The 20,665-nt window shown below is 43.7% G+C and overlaps 2 protein-coding genes across 9 annotated transcripts in view; both read left to right on the forward strand.

The window, feature by feature from the left end:
• The window catches only part of MAMDC2 (MAM domain containing 2), a 374,048-nt gene that overhangs the window by 283,722 nt on the left and 69,661 nt on the right, over positions 1-20,665 (forward strand). For all 8 annotated transcript variants that reach the window (XM_048218282.2, XM_048218280.2, XM_057305609.1 and 5 more), the window contains 3 exons: positions 11,210-11,481; positions 12,920-13,004; positions 15,965-16,102. In XM_048218282.2, the coding sequence (XP_048074239.2) occupies positions 11,210-11,481; positions 12,920-13,004; positions 15,965-16,102 (495 nt within the window). The remainder of the gene's footprint in view (positions 1-11,209; positions 11,482-12,919; positions 13,005-15,964; positions 16,103-20,665) is intronic.
• On the forward strand, positions 1,133-5,660 carry LOC113270205 (serine/arginine-rich splicing factor 10-like). The gene is made up of 2 exons (XM_044391284.2): positions 1,133-1,145; positions 4,028-5,660. The coding sequence occupies exons 1-2, from the start codon at positions 1,133-1,135 to the stop codon at positions 4,885-4,887; spliced, it is 873 nt and encodes a 290-aa protein (XP_044247219.2). The 3' UTR covers positions 4,888-5,660.

Below are 20,665 nucleotides of genomic sequence, written 5' to 3' on the forward strand. Positions count from 1 at the left end.
CCCTATGCCCACTGCATTTTGTATACATTTGACTTTTTAATTTTTTGAAAGTCTTTGATGTGCAAAGAAAGCAAGACTCCTTCCAAATGTAAGCTGATGGCTTATACATAATTGAAGATGCAGTTCCATGGAGGCATCCTCTCCCCACGATGGGCAAAAACCCTTATGAACGTCGGCTAGGTGCTTTGCATGCATTACTGTCCAGGCTGCTTTGATCAGCTGGTGGATCCCAGAGGTGATTGTCATAGCAGAGAACGCAGCCGGGCCATGGCATGGGACAGACTGGGAGGGGCTGAGGTGTGCCCACAGCTGTGGAGCAGGCACGAGAGAGAATGGATACAGCTGCAGACGGAGCTCCCGTGCAGCGGGCAGGAGTTGGTGTTGGAAGGGCGGGATGGTGGCAGCAGGTAGAACCAGTGGCAGTTGGTATCAGTGAGGTCTACCACGAGATGATGACATGGGTTCGCCATTAGGAAGAGTACTCTGATCAGATATCGGGAAAAATAAGAACTGACATTTATTAAGAGTTGACCACAAGCCCTTGGGCACGGTGCTGAGCTTTACTCATGTTACCTTATTTAATCTTCTTTGAAACTCTGCAAAATCAGTATTTTAGCATCCTCATTTCACCAATGAAGGAAGCAAGTGTCAGATAGTATAAGTAACTGGCTCAAAGTGCCAGGATTTGTAAGTGGTGTGATTGGGATTTGAACCAATGTTGGACTGGAGCAATAACGGCTTACCCACTCCACCATGTGCTTCTACAGGTGGGACCGCATCCAGGGAGGCAGGCGGTAAGGCATTTGGGACATCTGGTGAGAAGGTCATCGCTTGAGTTCAGGGGCTGGACTTCAGCCCCAGGAAGGAAGCTGCCAAAAAGAAGGCCGTGTCCTTGTGTTAGACATGCATGGTCCTAAGAGTTAACAAAATAGAGACGTAGGCATCATTATCAGACCTGGGTTACGAGGTTTCACCCAGGATCATACCAGGAGTAAATGTGCTGAACTCCACTTTGGATGGTGAGTAATCCTGGGTGAGAGCCCGGGGGGCTTAGCTGTGAGGACAGGCGCTGCTGAGGACAGGCAGCCAGGAGGGGCCCAGCACTGAAGAGCACAGAGGTGTAGACGTCAACATGGAAGGGTCAAGTAAGGTGAAAGGAGGGAAGACTGTTGTCTCTGCCAGCATTGAAAAGGTGCTGCTGGTCTGCTCCCTGAACAAATATTGGCTCTGAACCATACTGGACAAAAAGGAGGCAATATAAATTTCTCACTATCTCTGGAACAGCTAAAGGACCCTCCCCCACCCCGAAGATAAGAGAAATAGCTAACAATTAGCATTACAGTGTACAAAGAATGTTTATATATATCATTTTCATCAGGTTCTTACAGTGACTGTAGATGGGAAGTCATATCTCACTGGAGCTTAAATTTATGTTCTTAAGTCAGCGCAAAAGGTGAACATTAGATACCATCAAAATTGGCCTTGAAACTTCCTTAAATTCTAGAGTACAGTGTGTGTGGTTTTCTGTATATTATACTATTTCTGTGTACAACACAGCCCATTTTCCTTTTAGTGTTGAAATATATAAAGAGATTTTAGTTAGTGGCTATTTGTATGAAATCATTTCATGCATGTGCATATATATTACAGTGGTTGGGTCATTTTCAGTTGGTTTTGTTTTGTTTTGTTTTTTCTGAGTAGGTTGAGTAGTTTCCCAAATATTGAATGTATACGTTATAGGAACTCCACTGTTTTATTATTCCCATTTTGCAGATAAAGAAACTGATGACACAGTAAGCCTATGCGTGATAAAGCTTTAAACAAAGGTTATGCTTTACAAATCCCGGGTGGGGTCCACTGCACCACATGGTCACCCTGGCATGACCTTCACACCTGAAGGACAATACATTCATCAGCAAACAGAATTACAGGGATACCAAGAAGCCCCCCATGATTTCATGTCCTGGACGTACTGCCACAGTGATGGCCTGGGATTTAAGTCCCAGCACAGTGTTCACCGGCTGTTAGAAGTCATTAATACATTGAGGTCTAGCTGTACAAATGTGTTTAGCAATTGAATGTGACCTCAAACTCCATTCTTGATGTCTGCCTTCACTGAAACAGAACAGATTTTTCTTGTTGTTTTCTGATGTGTGAGTGTGACTAGAAGACATTCAGACCCTGAGATTCATGGAACCCAACATTTTTGGCAGGGTGGTTTAATTATTGGTTTTGATTGTTGACTTACTTTTTTAAAAAATCTATTTGGAAGTTTATGGCCCTTTTCTGACCCATCATAAAGATTTTATCATTTCTAATAAATGTCTTATAAATCAGTTCAAGTTGCCTAAGCAGCAGTATTTGGAGAGTATCCTTCACTCCCCTTCTGTCATCCTGACTCCAACACTATGGCCAGTAAATCTCTCCCCAGACCCTTGGCCTAATGCATCAGTCAACATCCCAATCTGCATGTGATCTCTGCCGTTCTTTGCCTTTTTCTGATTTGTGTTACTTTAACATCTCCAGAACATTGTTTTCTTTTCTTATTGGTTAAAAAACGATGAAGAAAGGGAATGATGTTAGCAATAATGGTGCAATGAGGACTTCAGAAAATCCTGTCCCCATAAAAGCCATGAAAACAGTCAACAATTGTGAAAATCAACTTTTTGAGAACTTGAAATTACTCAAAGACTTGCAACATTGGGAGTGTTTATTTATTACATAAATCAATGGAATAGAATTGAGAGTTCAGAAATAAATCCTTATATCTATGCTCAATTGATTTTCAACAAAGATGCCAGAACAATTTAATGGGCAAACATGAACTCAAAATAGATCAAAGTCTAAATGTAATAGCTAAAACTATAAAACTCTTAGAAGAAAACATAGCTGTAAACCTTTATGACCTTAAATTAGACAATGGTTTCTTAGCTATGACATCAAAGTACACACAACCAAAGCAAAAATAGGAAATTGGATTTTATCGAATTTAAAACTTTTGTTCTTCAAAAGATACCATCAAGAAAGTGAAAAGACAACCCACAGAATGGGGAAAAAATATTTGCAAATCATGTATCTAATAAGATCTAGAAAATATAATCTCTTATAATTCAACAATAGAAAAAGAAGTAAGCCATTTTTTTAAATGAGCAAAAGATTTGAATAGCCATTTCTCCAAAGATGATATGCTGGGGTGTCTGTGTGCTTCAGTCAGTTAAGCATCCGACTCTTGATTTCAGCTCAGGTCATGATCTCAGGGTTATAAGATTGAGCCCTGTATTGGGCTCCATGCTGGGCATGCAACTTGCTTAAGAGTCTCTCTCTCCCTCCACCTGCCCGCCCTCCGCTCTAAAAAAAAAAAACCCAAACAACCAAACAAACACAAAACAGATAATGTGCAAATGGCCAGTAAGCACAAGAAAGAATGCACTACGTCATTCATCATTAAAGAAATGCAAATCAAAAGCACAATTAGATAGCACTTCACATCTACTAGGATGGCTATAGTAACAAAAGACAGATAGTGACAAATGTTGGTGAACATGTGGAGAAACTGGAACTCTCATACATCCCTAGTGGACATGTAAGTGGTGTTGCCATTTTAGAAAACAGCTTGGCAGTTCCTCACAAAATTAAACATAGAATTATCATTGACCTAATAGTTCCACGCCTCGATGTATACCTAGGAGAACTGAAACTTATGTTACGTAAAAACTTGTACACAAATGTTCATAGTAACATTATTCATAATAGCCAACAAGTGGAAAAAACCCACATGTCCATCAACTGATGAATGGATAAGTAACAATATATCCATAAAATGGAATATTATTCAGCCTCAAAAAAGAACAAAATTTTAATACATGCTACAATGTGGTGAACTTTGAAAACGTGATGCTAAGTGAAAGAAGCCAGTCACAAAAGGCCAAATGTTACATGATCCCGTTCATTTGAAATTTCCAGAAAAGACAAATAGACAGAAAATAGATCTGTGGGTAGCAGACTGCTCTGGCTGAGAGTGTCTGAGAATCCAACACCGGATCCGCCGACAGTTTACTGAGCCCGTTCGTGCCAAGACTCACGTCGCTGTCATGTCCCTCTACCTGCGCTCCCCCCCCCAACACATCTCTCTTCGTAAGGAATGTGGGCTATGACACCAGGTCTGAAGATTTACGACGAGAATTTGGTCGTTATGGTCCTATAGTTGATGTGTATGTTCCACTTGATTTCTACACGCGCCGTCCAAGAGGATTTGCTTATGATCAATTTGAGGATGTCCATGATGCCGAAGACGCTTTACATAATTTGGACAGAAAATGCATTTGTGGACGCCAAATTGAAATACAGTTTGCACAGGGGGATCGGAAAACTCCAGATCAGATGAAAGCCAAGGAAGGGAGGAATGTGTACAGTTCTTCACACTATGATGATTATGACAGATACAGACGTTCTAGAAGCCGGAGTTATGGAAGAGGAAGATCAAGAAGCCGGTCCTTTGATTACAACTATAGGAGACCTTCTAGTCCTAGAAGCAGTAGACCGGTTGGAAGACCACGGCATAGCAGAAGCCATTCCGACAATGATAGATTCAAACACCAAAATCGATCTTTTTCAAGATCTAAATGCAATTCAAGATCACGGTCCAAGTCCCAGCCCAAGAAAGAAATGAAGGCTAAATCACGTTCTAGGTCTGCATCTCACACCAAAACTAGAGGCACCTCTAAAACAGATTCCAAAACACATTGTAAGTCTGGCTCAAGATATGAAGGGGAATCAAGGAAAAAAGAACCACCTAGATCCAAATCTCAGTCAAGATCACAATCTAGGTCTAGGTCAAAATCTAGATCAAGGTCTTGGACTAGTCCTAAGTCCAGTAGCCACCGATAGTATAAACCTTGATATTTTCAGGCATGTATCATTCATGTACTCATAGTTTGGTTTACTTAAATTATCGGGAATACAATGTTGCAATGATGCTTAAAAAACACTTGTCAGTTTTCCCTGTACCAGGCAAATGGTTATAATTAAAATGATATGCTGTTGAGAAGCCACTCTTAAGAGTCCGGTTTGTTTAATGTTATAGGCAGCTACCAATTTGTGGTGTCTCTGTATATTTTTTGTAAAGATTCTCATTTTTTATGCTTGAAGTATTGGTGAAAAGATGTTGGATGACCATAATTTGCAACATTGTCTTATTAAAAATAAACTTTCATATCCATATTCGGTAGAACTGTTAACCTAGAAATGTAGCTTGCTAATAAGATAGAATGATACAAAAGCGAAGTTGTAGCCACAGTACAACACTGACTGATCAGACACATGGAGGTTCAGGGTGGACCTTTTTGTCTTGTTAAGATGTCTAAGCCCGTGATAATAGTTAATTTATGACAGAGCGTGGAATAGCTCTTTTGCTAACCCCACTGTCTTGGGGAATGATGCCAACTGGGTTAAGTAGGATCTGGGGGAAGATTGAGTTTTTGACTGAAACATGGAGCCTTCACTGTTTCATTTTGTTTGTTTGTTTCTGGTTTCTGTGAAGATTTGGAACATATAAACATCAGAAGAACTCACCTTAAAATTTGAGCAGGTCAATGATGGCAGAAATAATTTGGAGGGAAAAAAATGCTCTCGTGTAGTTACTTTAGACTTTAAGGAGTATCGGTGGTCATGTTGCTTAGTTTTCTTACTGCTGTTAAAAAGCAGCAAGTAGGGGCGCCTCGGTGGCGCAGTCGTTAAGTGTCTGCCTTCGGCTCAGGGCGTGATCCCGGCGTTATGGGATCGAGCCCCACATCGGGCTCCTCCGCTAGGAGCCTGCTTCTTCCTCTCCCACTCCCCCTGCTTGTGTTCCCTCTCTCGCTGGCTGTCTCTCTCTGTCAAATAAATAAATAAAATCTTAAAAAAAAAAAAAGCAGCAAGTAAATTGTTTCCAAGTAGATTTTGTTTATGCATATGCATAGTGTAAAAGAACTGAGTTTTGGTGCTTACAGCACTCAGTTTGTGCATTTGTATCAAAATTTGCCTACCGCTTTATGAAGCAGGTTTGTTCTTCACACCTCAGCTTATTTCATGTGAGGCAAGTTGAGAGAGAACACTCCCATTCTAGGTGATTCTATGGTGCCATGAAATTTAAAATATTTTGGAAAGAATTAAGAGTCACAGCTCTGAGTTTGATAGATTATCAATGTAGTACCTGGCAGTACCTAACTAAAAAAGAAAAGACCCTAACCATTTATAACATCTAGCATTTCTCTGAGAGATCGTTTAGGGGGCAATAAAAGGGACATGTCCTATCTCATTTCAGAATAAAAGCTAGCATCTTTAAAATTTTTTAGATTGCTTGCTTACAGGTATAAGAAAGAAATATTGTGGGGAAACGATTCCTTTTAGAGGATTACTTTTTTTCAATTTTGGTTTTAGTAATATAGGCCTTGCCTATAAAGAACAAAAGATGGTTTTTAAATACTGTTTGTGGAATGTGTTTAAAGGATTGATTCTAGAACCTTTGTATATTTGATAGTATTTCTAACTTTCATTTATTTACTGTTTGCAGTTAATGTTCATGTTCTGCTATGCAATCATTTATATGCGCATTTCTTTAATTTTTTAGATTTTCCTGGATGTATAGTTTAAATAACAAAAAGTCTATTTAAAACTGTAGCAGTAGTTTGCAGTTCTAGCAAAGAGGAAAGTTGTGGGGTTAAATTTTGTATTTTCTTTCTTGTAGAAGCATCTGAAAAGGTATTTTTATATGTTCTTTTTAACAAATATTGTGTACAACCTTTAAGACATCAATGTTTGGATCAAAACAAGACCCAGCTTATTTTCTGCTTTCTGTAAATTAAGCAAACATGCTATAATAACAAAACAAAACGAAGGGGAAAAAGAATAGATCTGTGATTCCCAGAGGCTAGTGGGAGGAAAAAATGGGTATGGGATTTCTTTTTTGGGTGACGAAAAGATTCTGGAAGTAGATAGTGGTGATGGTTGCAGAACTTTGTGAGTATACTAAAAATGACTGAATGGTATTAAAAGGGTGAATTTTATTGTGTGTAAATTATGTTCAAGATTAACTTCCAGATTCAGCTTCATTCAGAAAGAATAAATGAAATATATTGCTTCTCAGCCCTTTGGCTAAGATCAAGTGTAGAATAAATGAAATATTTCCCACACAAAGAAGACCTCATTAACTCAGTAGTAAAATGATTCTTTTTTAAAATTTTTATTTATTTGACACACAGAGAGAGAGCGAGCATGTGCACACACAAGCATGGGGAACTGCAGACAGAGGGAGAAGCAGGCTCCCCACTGAGCAAGGAGCCCATGCAGGACTTGATCCCAGGACCCTGGGATCATGACCTGAGCCGAAGGCAGATGCTTAACCAACTGAGCCACCCAGGCATCCCGTAAAATGATTCTTTTTAATAAAGTAAGAAAAAACAACTCACCAAAACCATTATCAATTTGTTCTAGAATAGCGATTTTATTAGTGAGAGTCCAGGGAAGGGCACCATCCCTGCTATCAGTATCTTCCTCATTCTTTCTTCATTTTCTAAAACTTATTCAAAATTTACCACATTCCTTCTAGTTCAATTTAACTCTAACATGACCACAACTAGTTCCATTTATGACACTGAAGCCACAAACAAGGATAAAGCAAATAATTTCAACTCAAGTATTAACTCAAATTGATTGGTAAGTGGCTACATGGAACACTGTTTAGAAGGATTCTGAGGCTGTACCCAGGCAAGGAAAAAAAAAAAAGTAGTAATTAATTAAGAAAACCTGTCTTGAGCTTGGCATTGTTGGTGGAGGTGGGCAGCACTTGAGCTCGTTCTCTGATCTGGGAAAATGCATTATTCTGCTGTGGATGCAAAATCAGTTAGGTAGATAAATCTGGATGGGTTGTAATGCAGCTAATAGGCACACTCACACAGCATGACCTGAAAAGAAATTCGAGGTCTGTAGTTTCCATGCAAAAATCCCAATATTTTGAAAGAGCAAACACTGATGACTGAGATACCGAGATCTCTCAATAAATAGCACCAACTTTCATACTGTAGACTATCGAGATATTTTTAAATAATACAGTTTATAGTACATGCTCTCAAAGGTTCTTTTTTAAAAAAAGATTTTATTTGTTTATTTGACACAGAGAGAGACAGCCAGCAAGAGAGGGAACACAAGGAGGGGGAGTGGGAGAGGAAGAAGCAGGCTCCTAGCAGAGAAGCCTGATGTGGGGCTCGATCCCAGAATGCTGGGATCATGCCCTGAGCCGAAGGCAGATGCTTAATGACTGTGCCACTCAGGCGCCCCTCAAAGTTTCTTAATATGAGAGCATTAGTGTATGCTTATAATAAAATCTGATATAGTGAGAGATTATGTCAGGAGAGATTTTTTTTAAGTTTTTATTTAAATTCCAGTTAGTTAACCTAGTGTAATTTTAATTTCAGGTGTACAGTATAGTGATTCAGTACTTCTGTACATCTCTTGGTGCTCATTACAGCAAGTGTCCTCCTTAATCCCCATCACCTAGTTCCCCCATCCCCCCAGCCACCTCTCCTCTGCTAACCCTCAGTTTGTTCTTTATAGTTAAGAGTCTCTTCCTTGGTTTGCCTCTCTTTTTTTTTTTGTCCCCTTTGCTCATTTGTTTTGTTTCTTAAATTCCACAAATGAATGCAATCGTATGTGTTTGTCTTTCAGTTACTGGCTTATTTCACTTAGCGTAATACTCTCTAGCTCCAAGAGGGGTTTTGTTATGGCAGTCACTGAAAAATCAAGATAATCACCAGTAGATGGACTCGCCAAGCCTGCTGCAGCACACATTGACCTAACTTTGAGTTTTACCTCCAGACAGAGCTCTCTCCTCCCTCCTCTACATGCTACAGTAGCCAGCTCTTTCAGTCAGTTAAGCATCCAGTTCTTGATTTCAGCTCAGGTCATGATCTCAGGGTCCTGGAATCAAGCCTCGAGTTGGGCTCCACGCTCAGTGTGGAGTCTGCTTGAGATTCTCTCTCTCCCTCTTCCTCTGCCCCTCCCCCCTCTCTAAAATCAATCAACCAATCTTTTTTTTTAAAAAGTGTCTGAATGGTGAGTCCTGTTTCTCTAGCAGATATTGTAAATCTTTGCTTCTCGAGTGTGGCCCCCAGACCAGCAGCATCAGCACCCCTGGAACTTCCCAGAAATGCAGTCTGCTAGACTTGCAGCATAACCCCAGACCTACATGATGGCAACTCAAGGGTGGGCCCAGAAATCGGATGAACAGGCCCCCCAGGTGACTCTCGGCTCAAGTTTGAGAGCCATTTTTGTGAGTTGTTTCTTTCCAGAACTGGGAAAGGCAGTAGGGAGTGGGAGAATTGAGACTATAGGGCAGCGAGATTGGCACAGGATGTGAAACTCCCGCGGACACAGCGAGGAGTTTGTTTCTTTCCTCTGCTTACCCATGTGCCAGCTCTCTAATTCCTCAGATAAGGTTTGAAGTGCTCTCGGGAGTTCCCCTAGTCCCCATGCCCACCCCATTACCAGCCTGCTGAGAGTCCCTTCTCTGGGATCAGTAGCGGAGAGCGAAAAATGAGGATGGCACGTATATGGACCCTCAAATCACAGAGAAGCTGCCATTTCTGTTTAAAAAAGAGTTGCCCTCAAGAGCCCCAGCCTAGTATTCCAAACCCAGCAGTCCCCACAGCTAGCAAGTGCATGTAAAGCATGTGAAGCACTTAGAACAGCACCTGGTTCATAGTGAGAGTTCACTCTGTGCAGGGAGTGATGGTGTTGGTGGTGATGACAGCAAGGGCCAGATTTCCTCACAGGGGTGCCTGCATTGGCATCTAGAAGCAGTTGCTATTTGTACTGGGGGGGTGGCTGCTATGGTGAAAGACTGCCCACTGGAGACAGATGTTGATCTCGAAACGCTTCACAGGCCAGTGAGGCTCCATGAAGACAGCACCCTAACTACAAGGCTGTCCATCAGCTGAGCCTCTGCTGGCCTGTCAGTACTCACCACAAAGCCCAGGGCCCTGGCTGGAGTTGGCATTTGGGGCAATGAACATGGGAGGAGGGGCTGAAGAAGATCATGCAAAGCAAGGAGGAATTTCACAGCCTTTCTAGTAAGAGTTCGGTGTTGAGGAGCCTAAAATGCAAGGGGTGGGGAGGTGGATCCAGGATGGAAGGCAGCAGGTGAGATGCTGGCCAGGAATGTGGGAACCTCTGAGCATATGTGAGAGTGCAGGTCCCACAGGCAGCGGGTCCCCAAGATGCGCAGGCAGATCAGGTCATTGCTATGGGAAGCCACTGACCAGAGTCAGATTCTGAAGGCTCAGGTTATAGTCCCTGCTTCTAATCCATTTTGTTCTGTTCTTCATAGCAATTTTGTTTTATATCCTCATGTAACCAGCAGAGAACCATATATCAGCATCAGGAAGATGCAGGAAGGGGGGCAGGAGGAAGGGAGAGGAGCAAAGACGGCAAGCAAAGGAGGAGGGGGTGGAGGAGAAGGCAGTGGTGAATGCCCTGTCCCCCAAATTTTGCATATGCTTTTCCATTTTGTTATCAGAACTATGAGATTTTGTTGTGGAAGAGTCTAGAGGAGGAGAGTCTTATTCCCAATTTTAAAAATCAGCTGACAGTGAACTTTGCCTAGCCCCCAAGATTTGAGGCAACCAAATAAATTCAGTCTCCTATAATGATGCAAATTAGATGCAGATCAAATCATTGGGTATGAGGGGAGCTGTGGAAGGAGAAGGTTGAGTCCGCCAAGGTATTCTGGCTCCAGCAGAGGCATGCTGCTCCTCTGGGTTCTGAAGTTCTCAAACTCTCATGCATATAGGGACCAGGAAAATGAATGGAGCATAATAAATGGCCCTGGTATGAGACGATAATAGGCAACAGACACTTGTCTTCAATGTCGGGGGGGTAATAGGGAGCAGTGGGGATTATGGCAACATGTAACGCCCATGCCACCCTCTCAAGGGGCGGCACTCCGTAGCTCCAGCCCATTGCCATGTGTCCTGTGACCATGGTCTCATATTGTGGGACCTTCTAATTTTTCATAAGAAGGCAGAGATCCCGTGTTCAGGCAACATTCGGTAGGCCATTGAAATGCATCCACAGGCTGTATCTGCCCTTAAGCTTCCTTCCCTGGGCCACGGTTGTCTATTTCCCTGAGTTGCGAATAGTGGATCGATCCTTTCCCTGTGCTTTTTTCTCTTTCCAGGTCACTACATTTACGTGGACACCTCCTTTGCCAAGCAGGGGGAAAAAGCTGTGCTGCTAAGTTCCGATCTACAGGCTGAGGAATGGAGCTGCCTCCGACTGGTCTACCAGATAACTGCGTCTTCAGGGTCTCCATCAGACACCAGCCAGCTGAACCTGTATGTGAGATTTGAAGATGAAAGCTTTGACCGCTTGCTGTGGTCAGCGAAGGAGCCTTCAGACAGCTGGCTCATAGCCAGCTTGGATTTACAAAACAGTTCCAAGAAATTCAAGGTAGGTAGAATGTAGGCGCCTGGTTTATCACGTCGCATTTTGCTACTCTGAAATTGTGTGAAAATTTCTGCCACTGAAGTTAGTTATCTCTTATGTTAGGATGTGCTGCTTTTTTAAGAGATGTGTCCCAGAAGACTATTAGTAATTAATAATTAGTAAGTTAATATTGTGTTTATTCTTTAGAAGAGCTTCTTCCCAGATTTCTTTCTCATCTGTTTAAATGGGACTTCTGTAAGGATCTAAACCAACCTCTTCAATGGAAATTTATTTTCTAATGGGCTTTAGGGAGCATTCTCATTTCTAATCATTTTGTTTCATCTTTCTCTGTTGTGCGTGGTATCTTCCTAATGGTCTGTTTGCTACAAATTTTGAACAAAACATTCACTATGGTTAAAGGAAAAGTGGAGCTACTTTGAATAGGGAAAGATACATAAAGGATACATTCTGATTCCTTTTCAAAGCTGGAGGTTGTTCCGTAGGCAGTGTTGGAAGAGGAAAGTAGACAATGTAACATAAAGCTGGATGATGTGTGGAGCAGGGAAAGAGGATGAGATCTGGACTCACTTGGCCAGATGCTGAGTGTGACGTGTAGTGAGACTGTGTCATGGAGGAAAGAATAGGGCCCTCACGAACACTATCTCCATTCCTAATTCCCTATCTCATCTCTCTCCCTCAAAAAGTGTTGAAATGCTGTCTTCTCCTCTCCCCCTCCCATCAGGCAGGAGGGAGGATGCAGGGAAGAAGCATTGAGGTCCGAGCTCTCTAGTTCACACTGCCCAGCAATAGGCCACATCCTAAATCTACCAGCATAGTTGCCAAAGACCAGGCTGAAGTCACATAAAGAAGAGCCAGTACCTTCAGAAACAGGATCAAAGATGAACCACAGCAGTGCTTGAAATCAGCCGTGTAAATTGTCATGCTCCCCTCTGTTCTTTATGTAAAAGTTTCAAATTTTTTCAGTAATATGGAAACTGCAAGTTGATTTATGAGCCTCTTCCATCTCAAGTGGAGTCTCCCACCGCTAGTCAGGTTGTGCTTCCTACCTCCTCCAAGGGTTTTCCCTGCTGCAGCCTCTGCCCTGAGTCCCTGACCATTCTCAGAATGGATTTCCCCAAGGACATCAGCCCTCCTCTCCATCTCTGGCCAACCAGTGCCGCCACTGGCGGTAGAGAAGGGGGTGATTGGGAAAGCACTTGAAGACAGTTGGCTCAAAGCTTTTACTGGACACCTTGCTCACCTTGTACACACACACACACACACACACACACACACACTCGTTTAGAACCCGCATGAGATTGGTATCCAGTAGCAATTAGCTGAGACAAGCCATCTCGCCTTGCCTTGAATTGCTGAACAGCTCCCGACGAGTCTCTGAAACACTGAGCCAAGGAAACACGGTGTCGGAAGCTAACTCCCTTCTCCCTCCTGTGTCATGCAGCTGTTAGTAGAAGGTGTGCTCGGACAGGGAAGCACAGCCAGCATCGCACTCTTTGAAATCAAGATGACAACCAGCTACTGTATTGGTAAGTGGGTTTTGTTCTCACTGCCTCAGAATGTGAATTGTGACTCTTCTTCCAAAATCTGTTGCCAGAGGGAACTGAATCGACCCTAAAGGCAAGGTATTTTATGGAAGTAGGTGCATAATGCACCATAGCTTAGATGCTTCTCGAGGTTCCCTGGAATGATGTGTGTTGCTCCTGTCTGTAGCGGAGGAAGGCTCATCGGAGTCGGCCTGGACTGGCTGGATTAACGAAGGGAGAGTAGAAGCCGCACCTATAACCCCAGCTGCTGCCTGAACCTTGACATATTCTAATAAAGATAATTTCCAGTTTGCTGTGAGCTCAGCTTCTGCCAGGAAAGCAGGCATTGTATTCCCTTCTGTCCTCATTTTACTCCATTTCTCTCAGATACACCTTGGCCCTCTGTGCCCTGGGGCCGCTCACCTTCTATTTGTCTGCCATTGGCCTATTTCTCTGTACGATGTGGGCACTCCCGGAGCAGGAGGACAGGACATCGGGCAGGACTGAACACCAGAGATGCATTTGAGCTGGGGTTTCAGGAAGCAGTGGAATTCGGTGAAGTGCAGGTCCGGGGGAGGAGGAGAAGAACTCTCGGTGGGCACACTCCAGTGGGGAGGAGGCACAGAGCGTGCTCAGGCTCCGGCCAGAAGCCTACGAGGGCGTTGGAAGAGCCAATCAGAAAGCCAAGGGAGCCTTAGGGAAGAGTCTGGATCCCGGCTGTGGAGTATGGATGATTCTGTGGTTGGCAGGTGCTCGAAGTCAGCTCCTCATCCTCCCATGGTGACACTGGCGGCCCCATGGAAAGTGACTTGGAAACAAGGAAAATAGGTAGGAGAGGAAAACCCCCAAAGTGGTTGTAACCTTACAGACGGGACATAACGAAGGCCCAACACTGGGCTCGAATAGGGAAAAGGTGGGAGATTGAGAGATTTTTCAGCACTGACAGCCATTGGAGGTTGAATGGCTTTGGGGAGGAAGAGGAAAGAGAGTCAAAGATAAAAAAGAGCCTTTGCTAATTCCCCGGACTCTCACTTCTCTGTTTTGACCTTCCAACGATAATACTAAGTTAGAAGTGAAGGAGAACATGAGGGAAGAAAATGTGACCATGTTCTGAAGATACAGTGGGGTTAGACCCCTGAGGCCCCTGGTAGCTCCCTCGGGGTGGCAGGTGCGCCTCCCACAGCCCACCCACCAGTCGGACGCGCCTGCTGCAGCGCCACCTGCTGGCCCCTCGACTGCCTGCGCCCCTTAGCCTTTGTTTCTGCACCTGCGAAATGGATATAAAATGCTTCCCTCCTAGAAATAATGTGGGGACTGATGAGATCATAGGTACGAGGGTGACTGGCCCAGGGCCGGGCACTTTAAAAATGTAAATTTCCTCTCTTCAAATCACTCAGTGGCTTCTGGTTTGTTTAAAAAACAAAAGGAGTGCCAATGCTTTCATCTCATTGAGATGCCTGATCTACCATCCCCTTGCCTTCCTTTCTGTGCTCTCTCTTTGCTTGTTTCCTCAGCTGTAAAATGAGGATAATAATAGCACCTACCTCATGGGACTGTTTTGAGGATTAAATAAGTTAATTCAGTTAAAGTGCTTAGAATAGTACCTGGCACATTAAGGACTATTCTGCTTTCTATGTTATTCTTTAGCACCCTTTGTCACGGAACCATGGGGTATTGCTTGGCAGACACTGCGATGGAAAAGTTGCAGATAAAAATCTTAAAATTTTTCAGTGATTGCTAATGTAAAAACACATTGATAACTGTATCAGTCAGGGTCCTGGCAGGGGAGTGGAAATAGAGGGTCCATTCAACCTGAGTAATTTGAAGAAGACTCATTAGGGGCTACAAAGGTGTGGGTGGGTAAAGGAAACCAGGAAAAACGTAGGTGCTAACCCAGGACTAGTAAGAGCGATGCTTCATCAGCCATTAGGGTAAGGGGGGAGGGGCTACCAGAGCCTGGAGCCAGTGGCTGTGTGGGGAGGGCTCCTTGATAGGACCTGTGTCCTCAGGAGAGGGACACAGCCAATGCATGGCAACCTGGCAGGGAGGGAGCTGGAGGAATGAACACCACCAACCTCATTCTCCTCGTACTTTCCATCAGTCAAATCCAACAGGAAGACAGAAGGCAGGGGAGGCCAGTGATACAGTCCATACAGGTTTACTGCTGGAGTGAAAAAGGGGTGTAGAGGGGTAATGGGAGATGGCCAGGACAATCAGACTTCATATTTGTAGTTGATGATTATGGGGGTCAATACAGGCATTGGTTTGTGAGTTTCTTATTCCCACTAGAGGAGTCTGTTGACTGGCAGCAGTTTATCTGTGCAAACATGTCAGTCTATTAGAAGTGGGGAGGGGGGTGGTAGGTGAAATCTTTTTATTTTCTCTCTCTTCTCCACTGAGGAGCTGCACAAGGACCCAGAGCCTAGGATATGCCTGCCCTGTCTATTCTGTTTCTTGTTAATAAGAAAAGCAGAGGCTGTTAGCACCTAGGAAGCATGTCCTTTAACCCTGGGTATCTTGTCTACCATCCGGAGAGAAGGGGATAGAGAAATGGGCTACCAGAAGGGTGGCAGACACAATTTCTGGGGCTAAGAGGATGGTCCCAAATAGGGCTTTGAACCAGAGGTGGCTGATGCACCAAGGACTACCCACACGGCTGGCTCTGTGTGGGGACAGCCCTGTGTGGCAGGAGCGAGCCCCTCATTTCACAACTGAAGGCACAGAGCCCAAGAGAGGTCATGCTGCAATTCACATGGCTAGTCAGTGGAGGGGCCGTCATCCAAAGAAGCAAGGATGAATTACAATTTGCCGCATCGCCCAGGGAGCCTGGTTCAAAGCTTCCGGTAGTCAAAGGGAATGAGAAACGTATCTGAATACGGAAGAGCAGCCTCGGCAGGAGTGGGGGTATATACCTAGGTGTGACTGTGTCTCCACAAAGTGCGTTTTCATTTCTCTTCTGCCAGAATGTGACTTCGAAGAAAATCATCTCTGTGGCTTTGTGAACCGCTGGAACCCCAATGTGAACTGGTTTGTCGGAGGAGGAAACATTCGGAAATCCCCTTCCCTTCTCCCTCAGGATCACACGTTCAAGAGTGAACTGGGTGAGCTGGGGACAGATGGAGTCCTTTTCCCCGGAGAAGTGTTTCTGCCTCCCCCTTCTGCCCCCTCCATTGACCTAGCTGTGGCCCTGTCAAACAGAGAAAGGAGAAGGGAGGGTGAGTAGGGACCGGGAGGCCTGGTGGAAGAGCGGGAAGGATGGGCTGTGAGATGGAGACAGACTGTGGGCAGGAGCTCTAAGGACAAGGCCACCCAGTTAGGGCTTTTCTTCACCTGTGACCTGGTCTTGCTCTTTTCGCATTTCCATATTATGCCCTACTTCCTTATCGATTTGTTGTTCTGTATTTCTTATCCCTAAAGGCAAGGCTGGAATAATCCTAGGTTGCTTTTCGGTAAAAATAGATCGAGTGATGGGAACCAGTCCTTAAGAACCTCCCAAGTGGCCCTGAGGTGAGCCTCAATTCCCAGCGGTGAATCCTGAAAGCAACAGGGCCACCTAGTGGCCAAGGGGGGCTGGACTCTGCAGGGAAATGGACAGGACAGGTTCTTGGTGAGTCCGCTTTGAGGAGCATGTCTCCACAGATGGGAGACGTCGGCAAAGGCTTACTTCCTAAGGTTTATGACAGCCCTCACCTGGACCCTGGGAGGCTTCACAAAAGCCAGGGTCTCCCCACAGTTGCAAGATGCTCCAGTCCTCAACCCCAAGGACTTGTTGACTAGCGAGAAGATTCTGGTAACTGACTTTCCATCAAGAGCCAGAATAGGAATTTTGGTTCTGCTGCCAACAGTCTTTTTTCTAGTTTGATCCACTGCTGTGTGGATACTGAAGTCGTTTGCTCAGTCCCCAAGCCTGAAGACATGGCAACTTTTTATGGTTCTTTACATTGTTCCTCGTTTGTGGTCATTTCTTTTCATGTGAATATTTGTAACCTTGTCTCTGACTTTTTTTAAGTGCTCATCCTGAAGCTTCTCTTGGCTCTGGACAGTCTCCATCCTGAGACTGCTCCTATTATATCCAGACTCTCACACTCAATTTTCTAAAGGAGCCAGGCAGATGTTATAAAGTGAGTGACATGTGGGCTGGGAGAGGATTGTGGAAACTAGGGAGCACAGACTCTGTACACATCTCTAATTAATTGCTGCCATGTGAGAATGCAGGTCCAGGGGGCAGACCTTTTGATTTCATAAGATAATAAGGAAGGCAGGGGTTTTATGTGAAATTACCCTAATTTTTTAAAGTTGGTAAATATTTTCTTTTTTTTTTTTTTTAAAAGATGTTATTTATTTATTTGAGAGAGTGCACACACATGAGCATGAGCAGAGGGAGGGGCAGAGGGAGAGGGAGAGCAGACTCCCTGCTGAGCAGGGAGCCTGACTTGGGGTCGATCCCAAGACCCTGGGATCATGACCTAAGCCAAAGGTAGGTGCTTAACCTACTGAGCCACCCACGCGCCATGGTAAATATTTTCTTTAAAAATACTGTATAGGCCAACAAAACACATCTTCAGGGCAAGACCAGTTAGCCAACTTCTGTTTTACAAACTTCATTTTATGTGTTCCTTTTCTTTTTCAACATGTCCAGGCTTCTTAGAACAAAATGTTCAAAAGTAACCATATAGTGAAAGGTTGGAGTCTCCTGGGTTTACCTGTTTAAGACAAATCCAACTTTGGGCCTAGCATTTTCATTCGTTTGACCCTGTATTGGTTGGGAAAATGACAATAAAATGGCACATCCTCTATGGTCCTTGCCCAGTTTCAAAGAACATTCGAGAAAGGGAGAATGATTTCTATCACACATAGATGTAAGACAAGGTAGCCTGTGTCCAATCTTCTAAGAGTGGTCCCCTACTTCCCTCAAAAAAAAAAAAGTGCTGGGTATTCAGAGACAAGAGAGATCACTTACTGCTTGGACATTCTAGAAGACATGATGAAAGAAGTCAACTGCATTTGAGGGATGGTTATGACTGTGACAGGCAGAGGCAAGAGAGGGCCGGAGCAGTGAAACATGGTAGCAATCTCAAGGGGTACTTGAGGGAGAGATATGATTGGGAAAGCAGTGTAGGGGCAACTTCTAAAAGGCCTCAAATGCCAGGAAAGAGATTTCAACTTTATTCTGTGGACAACGGGAGGCCATTGGAGGTCTTTGAGCAAGGAGAGATGCATGCAATCACAGCAGTGTATTTAGTTCAGCTAACCAGACAGTGATTATCTCAGTAAACAGGGGACCAAATGGTAGAACAAGAGAACAAAAAACACCCCAGAAATGATTTCTTTAGATACATCTAAGGTCACTTACGTAAATAATTGAGATTAGAAAAAGACAACATATTTTCACTTCCTTCTTCTAAAAGTAAGGGTTAGTACTTTTGGAAATGACAGAAGATTGGGGTTCTCTATATATATCCATATTTTGGCCCTACAGACACAGAGCCCATCTCCTCTTGTGGCCATTGTAGGAAGCACACCGTGTCATGTGTTGAGTGGGTGATAACCTGGCCTGACGGATTAGTCCATGAATCTGCATGAGTATTTTAAATAACAACTGGGATCATTCCAAACAACAAAATGTTACCAACTCTTGAAAGCTTTGTTTTAAGGAATAGGGCAACTTACATAACATTCTGCCACATCTTAAGAATATAGTACAGGGAGCAGAGAGAGTCTTGGAGGACTAATACCTTAAAATTGTAATCATCCCTGGTATCATCATCATCGATGTCCAAACTTAAATGTGGGGAAGTGTTGGAGAACTTTTCCCAAATCACTTAAAAATTAGTTCCAGAGTCAGATCCTCTGAGTAACCAATATCATGATTTAATGACTACTTGATCAGTACATCAGTTTTCTTTGTTTTGTTTTATAAAGATGTTCTTTTTTAAGTAATCTCTACACGCAACGTGGAGCTTGAACTTACAACCCCAAGATCAAGAGTCACATGCTCCACTGACTGAGCCAGCCAGGTGCCCCATATCATTTTTTATCCTCGATGATGAAGACCAGTTGGCTAGGGAGAACACATATTTCTGGGGAGAGGCAACAGATCTGTGTCCTACTGTCAGATCACCCATTCGACTGTGTCACTTGAGTCTCATCCATGCTTGAGGAATGCATCAGCCCTAGACCTTCCTCACTCTCATTTGTGACCATTCTGTGGCATTGTCAGAATGTGAACATTCTGTCCGTATCTGTGTCAACAAGGGACAGAGAAAGAGGACCAGGCTAGGAGTTCAACACTTGTGCTCCAGGCCGAGTTATCTGCATGCTGGATCGCTTTGGGCAATCCCTTGACTTCTCAGGGAAGTCACTGGCCTGTTGGCAACTGAAGAATTTGAATTCCATAATCTGTAAGATGCCTTTGAGCTCTAGTGTTTTACTCCTAATGCTGTACATCAAAATCTCCAAATTCACCACTCATTGTAACTGGGGGAAAAAATAAACTGGGGAAGCCCTGAGCTAAAGAAAACTGAACAGATTTCTTTATTTCAGGACTTCTCAGTGCCTTTAATATAGTTCTATTTTAATGTATATTATGGCATTTCACAAATTATTCAAATTCCAAAATGATCTGTAAACATGCACAATGATGCATGACTGACAAAGATGTGAAATAAAAGATAGGGGACCACAGAAAGGTGAAAGATCGCCTTGGTTTGGGGGTTCAGGGAAAACTTTCTAGAAGAAGCCATCTGAGAACTGAAATTTGGCTAGATGGATAAGAAGTACAGATTCAAAGGTGTACAGGCCTGAGGGTGGATACTTTATTCTGTGGTTAGAGAGTATTTGAGAGTTCCAGGATATAAGATGAGGGCAGGGTAGCCCCTAGACCTTGATTATGTTCCTGCTCGTGAGCCAGAAGCCTGGGTGCCTACATTCTACTCACTTCTCCCAGCTCTCTGTTATTTCTCTCCAATTCCTCTTAAACTTTCACACTGATGTTTTGACCAGTTGTAGCCAGACAACTGTTTCCTCCTCACCCAATGCACATGTACACACATGTGCACACACACACACACACACTCTCACACTCCTCCCAGGCGGACTCTTATATAAGACTTCTTCCTATATGAGACAAGGCTAAAACAGATGATTTCTAAAGATTCTCAGATACTTTCCCTGAAAAGCCCATAGGACTCAGAGTTTTGACCAGAATCACTCTTGGGGGAACTTAAAAAAAAACAAATACAGAAAAAAACGAAAAACAACCCTCCAGTGCTCTAAATAAGGGAGGGATTGCCTTTCCTAGTACATTTGCCTTCTGCTAGCTATATTGATTTTTCCTGAGCTCTATCAATTTGGGTGGCAAAGTAAAGATTAAATGGTTCAGAGGGCTGCCCACAGCAGCAGATTTTGCTCAAAAAAAACTTATCTCATGTTCATTCATATACTGGAAGCTGCTTATGCCTTTGCTTTCAGGGAAAAAGCTGGGAAGTGAACGCAGGGGCGAGCGAAGCCGTGTGCCTGCTCAGACGCTTCAAGAGGTTGAGGGATGTCTCCCTGGGAGGGCTCTGGTCTTTGTGTCGTAGAAGAAGGAAGAGTGAGTGTGGCATCTGAAAAGTGCGATGCATATATGAATTTTCCTTCATTTGGCCGCGTATTTTTAACAATTG

The sequence above is a fragment of the Ursus arctos genome, unplaced genomic scaffold (assembly GCF_023065955.2).
Source record: "Ursus arctos isolate Adak ecotype North America unplaced genomic scaffold, UrsArc2.0 scaffold_33, whole genome shotgun sequence".
NCBI classification, from domain to species: domain Eukaryota; kingdom Metazoa; phylum Chordata; class Mammalia; order Carnivora; family Ursidae; genus Ursus; species Ursus arctos.